The 6000-nt window shown below is 45.3% G+C and overlaps 1 protein-coding gene across 1 annotated transcript in view; it reads right to left on the bottom strand.

Moving 5' to 3' along the window:
- The window catches only part of LOC119417973 (kinesin-like protein KIF26A), a 60441-nt gene that overhangs the window by 18347 nt on the left and 36094 nt on the right, over positions 1 to 6000 (bottom strand). Inside the window, exons 7-10 of the mRNA XM_037685220.1 lie at positions 3895 to 4095; positions 2022 to 2115; positions 1693 to 1943; positions 95 to 278 (exon numbers count right to left, since the gene is read on the bottom strand). Coding sequence (XP_037541148.1) covers positions 95 to 278; positions 1693 to 1943; positions 2022 to 2115; positions 3895 to 4095 — 730 coding nt within the window. The remainder of the gene's footprint in view (positions 1 to 94; positions 279 to 1692; positions 1944 to 2021; positions 2116 to 3894; positions 4096 to 6000) is intronic.

Here is a 6000-nt window from a genome sequence, read left to right as displayed (position 1 = left end):
ATGGATGGATGGATGGATGGATGGATGGATGGATGGATGGATGGATGAAATGAGTCCACATGAGAAGTCTTTTTGACCGAACTGAGACATGGACCTGCCGCCTTGCTGCTCTTGTCCGGTCTCTCCTGGTAGAGGTGCAGAGTAAACAGGAAGTGCGAGTTCCTTCGGGCTTCCTGGTCGTTCGGCGTTCGGCTGCTCTTCCTTCCTGCCAGAGCGGCGTCCAGGAAAAACGCAGCCCGCTCGGCGCTGGTCACCCGGAGCTCCGTCTGGTTCTGGAGCTGATGGAAAAGAAACCAGAGAGATTTTAAGGAAACTGCTTCCTTGTTGTTTCTTTAGCTAAATGAGTTCATCTTTCAGTAAAATAAAAAAGAATATTAACAAAAGTAACGCCTGTGACAACGAGCAGCTCTGATTTGGTTTAATGTGCAGATCTGCTTCTGACTGCGCCACTTTCCAATGACCTCCTGACCTCATCAGCTGTGACACAGAACCAGAAGTGTCTGCATCTCCCAAACATCAGCTCCGAACTCAAAGCAGAACTCTTCCTCCCTCCTCTGCCTCGCAGAGGTGGAACACGGAGAGATGAAAGAAAAATAAGACAGAATGGGGCTTGATAAATCAGGATGTCTGCAGGAGAAACGTTCCCGGTGACGGAAAAGGAAAATTAAAGTGAGAGGAGATAAAAAGTGGCAGGCTGGAGGAGCCCGGGGAGATAAAAGACTGAATATGAAGAAGAAGAAGATCAGGACTAATTGGACAGTTGTTGGACGTGATGAAGTCCCACGAGGTGAAGAGGAGGTCACCGAGAGAAGGAGGTGAAGGGAAGTCGCAAGACGAGGAGGCTTAAAGGGGCACTCCACAGAAAACATCTTTAGAGTGTCCAAGTTTGACTATAATTTGTTTAATAGGTAAAAAACTAAACGTAAAGTAGAAACAGGAGCATGAAAGAAATAGATCCTGAAACATTTCAGGCCTCGTCACACCAGAAACTTTCCAAAGAGACGACAAAAAGTAACAAGAAACAGCTGCAGAACCAGAAACAATAAAATATTATTACCACAGCAAACCTGCATTCCTGCAGTGAAAAACATCTGCAGTGAAAAACATCTGCAGTGAAAAACATCTGCTGTGAACAGGAAAGTTGGAGGGGAACTGGTGCAAACAAACATCTTTTAGATAAACTGACTGTTGTGTTGCGTTACATCATTACACACTTTATTATCTAAATCATCTTTTTCATACTATATATATATTTTTTGCACAAAAACTCAATTTCTCCATATTTAATGGTAGTAACTGGTCTTCCCGCTCATTAGAAAAGGCGGGATCACCATGGCAACCAGTGGCTCAGCAGAGTGCGTGGATTACACAGAGGGTTTTCCTTTGTTATATTAACCCATCATGGCCGCCTCCATGAATCCTGTAGAATACTTTTGTTCTGACTAGAAATTTTAAGTTGTGGAGAACTGAAATTTAAAACCACTTAACGGGACAAACAGAAGAAGTTATACCCTGTACTTTCAAAATAAAATATGTTGATGCTTTTAAAAATAAAAGTCTGGCTCTGTTTTAGGTTATTACAGAAGTGAGGTTCCATTTCCTGTCGGGTTTCAGCTCATGATTAATGGAGTTTCAGGAAGAATATCTCGCCGTGTGATCTAACATCGCATCATGTTCATGTCTGGTTTCTACCTGGGATCCACAAAGAGGATCTTCCCACAGCGAGACCTCCTGGTGGGCTCCTGAGGAGGAGAGCTCAGCCAGGAGGTCGATGAGCGTCTCCTCCCGGCCGGAGATCTCCACCGCCGACACCCTGACGGAGAAACGAGCCCCAGTCTTCTCCCTGCGCTCCTCGATCACCTTAAAGAGCCAGGAGATGGCTGTCGGGGCCACACCCAGACTCTGCGTGGAGCAGTCCCGACCAATCATGGTGTACGTCTTCCCTGGAGTGGGCGGAGCCAATAAGAGTGAAGCTGAATGTTTAGATGTTGTGTTTATGTGTGAAGGAGGTGAACAGTTACCCAGGTTGGAGTGTCCGAAGCAGAAGATGCAGCCGTCGGCTCCGTTCACCACCGACTGGATGACCTCGGACACTGTTCCCGAACACACCTCAGCCTATCAGGAGACAGAGCAGGTTTAAACCAGCCAATCACGTTAGAGAAAAACCACTTCAACCACAGAGACGGTATTTAGATTGCTCTGATTTGCTCTTGAGCAGTTCCTGCTCAGGGCTGCACGGTGGAGCAGCGGATCCTGTAGCATCACAGACAAAAGGTCCTCGTTTGACTCTCGGCTGAGGCCTTTCAGAGTGGACCGTGATGTTTTCTTCATGCATTCATAAAGTTTGTCTTGGTTCTCTTCCCACAGACTGAACAAACATGCAGGTGAGGTGGACTCTGTGTGTGTTCTGCTGCAGGTAACATACTGATGGCGCTCGACACTCAGCACAACCACACTTCTAAAACCAAAATGTTCTTTTAATTTGAAACGTTCAGGACTCCATGCCATTTTATTTTGTTGCAGTGCTTCCTGTTTTGTTTTCGCTCTGTCTCGTTATCACACTTGATCTCAGGAGCTCGTGAGGAGTCACGTTTAGCTCCAGTAGGTCTCATCGTTGTGTTACTTCGTGCTCCTTTAGCTGGTTGTGCGTGCGCAGAATGACAACTTGACGTGCGCTGCAGAGCTGCTGTTGTGCATCGACTCAAAGATGAATCCATCTGCTGCTTCGCATCACTCACATCCCTCCATCACTGATCTGTCTGCGCCTCCTGCTGCTGCAGAGGTGATGAAGAGTTCAAACTGTCGAACTCCGATTCATGACCAGATGTTGAGATTCAGCCGCTGCGCCGGCAGGAGAGGTTCTGGTTCTGCTGCAGACGGAACCGAGCTCTGCTGGAGCCAAACTGGGTTTCATTGTAGGACATTTGAAAAGAATCAACAATCTCACCTTTTGTTTTTCCTTTTTTTTATTTACTGTGATTATTTATTTATTTATTGCTCCAGCATAAATTAAGATTTTTTGTCGTTCATACATAAAAACATTGTGTAAACTTTTCATATTAATTTCAAAGTATTTAACTTTTATTTACAAACATTTTCCACATAAAATACCAAAAATCTGCTTCAGAAAATCAGCTTTCATTTTCTTTTCATTTTCTTTAATCTATTTTATTTTATTGTGTGTGTGTGTGTGTGTGGGGGGGGGGGGGGGGGGGCTTTTCTGAATTTAGCTTTAAGCTACAATTTTACTGTATTTAGCTCATAGCTAAAGTTTTATTTGCTTTTAGACTTTAGCCACTTTTCAACTACTTTTAGGTAGCCTTCTGCTACTTCATGTAGCTTGTATTTTTAAACTTTTATTTAGTTTTTTCTTCCTTTAGCTTTTAGCTATTATTCAGTTACTTTTATTTTTTAGCTGCTATTTTCTACTTTTAGCTTCTAACTAGCTTTTCACAACTTTTAGCTTTTAGCTACCATTCTGCTCCTTTTAGCTTGAAGCTAGTCTTTTTCAAATTTTAGCTTGTTGCCAGTGTTTGGTCATTTTAGCTGTCCTTTTGGTACATTTAGCTTTTCACTGTTATTTAGCTTTTGACTACTATTATGTTTAGATTCTAGTTAGCCTTTTGATTCTTTTAGCTGGACATTGCTGCATTTAGCATTTAGTTTTTAGCTAGCCTTTCAGTACATTTTTGGCTATTGTTTTGTTACTTTTTTTAGCTGTTCTGCTTCCTTTAGGTTCACCAGCTCAGTTTCAGCTTCTTGGACAGATTTTAGCTGTCATTCGGCGCTCGTCATCACTGTTTGAGCAGAAATGTCTCAGCTGTTTGTCTTAAAGTTTTTCTTTTCATGTCCAGGCTCAGACCATGAGCCGAGGACTGAAGGACATTGTCCCACCTGCGAGGCGTCCTGCGTGAAGACGGCGTCGAAGGTGAAGGTCTTCGGCGCAGAAGCTGAGGACCGTCTCTGAGAAGAGCCAGAGTTTCTGCCGGTCTCACAAAGCGTGAGCTGCTTTTTCCTGCCGTCCACCTTCAGGAAGGACATGGACTCTGAGGACTCGCTGCTGGGGACCGAGCAGACCCGGACCATCACACGGACCTGAGGACAGACAGGAAGTCCACAGCTGAAAAGACGGATTTAGAATATTTAGAGCTAAAGAACCAAAACAAGAGATGAAAAGTGTTTCACTGAAGGAGAAATCAATCAGAATTATAAAGTTGAAGAATCAACGACTGAACAAATCAGTAATCAGTAATCAATGATAAATAAACAGTCAGTCATAATTTACTAATTTAAACAAGATCAACTTCAGAGAAATTACACGATGTGAAGACAAAACGTTAAACAATGACCTCCTGCTGCCAGAGCTCAGATCACGGACTGGGGATGACTCTCAGCCACCACCACACCAACATTAGCTCCGGATCCTGAAAACCAACTGAGTTGTTGCTTCTTTGCATTTTAAGGTGAGGTGTTGGTGGCAGCCATCTTGAAGCAGGTTGACTCCGCCTTGCGGTGGCAGGCGGTTCTAACTCGTTGACGAGGACGACCGCCTCCGGGGTTTTATGGATCCTTCAGGACTGAAGAGTCCCTGAAGGGTGGACTCTCTTCAACAGTCTGCACTGAAGGTGTCGCTGGACATCTTGGTGGATCAGGATTGGCTGAACGTCGTCTTCGTTTCTCTTCGAGGTCGTTGTTTCTCTAATCAGTCGACTCCCGATGATCGGATGTCCTCCAGTTCAGTCGATCCACGGCACGATCGTCCCAGTCGGTCCAGTCGAGGCTGCATGGCCTGAGGTTCTGCTTCAGGTTTCTTTTGACCTCCTCTTGTTAGGAATAGAAGACCTGATTGGGAAGGCGACTGTTGGACCTTCAGACGAGGTGACCAGTCGATCAGCGTCGGTTTTGGATGAAGACTGGTCGTTTTGACGTCACTATGAACATTTGTGTTTGTAAGCGACAGTTCTCCAGTTAAACTGTTCTGAAGGTGATGATGATGGAAACGTTCAAAGCTTCATAGATGTCGTCAGTAGGTGGGCCACGTTTCTAAAGTGTAGAGAAGAGTGGAATCACTGCAGCATTTCTGTCATTCCTGACATCTTGGTTCTTGAAGACTCCTGTTCTCAAACGCCCAAAGGCTTCAGGAGCTTCGCCACTAGGCGGGGTTTGAATAATATCTGCGTCTTTTTCAGATCAACATTCCAGCCCAGGTGAATTTAGACACCGTCAAATACCTGGGTTAAGACTTTCTGCTGAGTGGGAGGACACCCGGTGGTCGTAATGGAAGTCAAGAAAAGACGTTGCTCAGGTCCCGTTTCTGGACCTCAGTCCGCTGAGGTTCAACAGGTTTCCATCAGTTCTGTATTTAAACCTGATCCAGTTTGTCTTTGATCATCATGATGAAAACAACAAGCAGGGTCAGAGAAAACACACACCTGCTTGACAAGTGACTCAGAACGGACATGAAGTGGTTTGACACTCCTGAACTTTCCTGGAGTCTGTTTGCTTCAAGAACGCAGGCTGACCTCTGACCTGCAACAGTGTGTGTGTGTGTGTGTTTGTTTGCGTGTGCATGCACGTGTGTGTGTGTGTGCATGTTTGTTTGGCCCTGCACAGGACTGCTGAGTCATCATTGACAACAATCTGAGATGCAGCAGTTTAAAAAACACAAACTCTCTGCGAGTCAACAGAGCGAATCATCGACTCATCGTGCAGCACTGCCTAAGACAGGAAGCAGCTGCCTCAGACAGGAAGCAGCTGATCTCCAGACAGGAAGCAGCTGCCTCAGACAGGAAGCAGCTGCCTCAGACAGGAAGCAGCTGATCTCCAGACAGGAAACAACTGATCTCCAGACAGGAAGCAGCTGCCTCAGACAGGAAGCAGCTGATCTCCAGACAGGAAACAACTGATCTCCAGACAGGAAGCAGCTGATCTCCAGACAGGAAGCAGCTGATCTCCAGACAGGAAACAACTGATCTCCAGACAGGAAACAACTGATCTCCA

Source organism: Nematolebias whitei, chromosome 12, assembly GCF_014905685.2.
Source record: "Nematolebias whitei isolate Nwh7 chromosome 12, NemWhi1, whole genome shotgun sequence".
Taxonomy (NCBI): domain Eukaryota; kingdom Metazoa; phylum Chordata; class Actinopteri; order Cyprinodontiformes; family Rivulidae; genus Nematolebias; species Nematolebias whitei.
The sequence above is the reverse complement of the archived record's forward strand: the minus strand, read 5'-3'. Positions and strand labels throughout refer to the sequence as shown.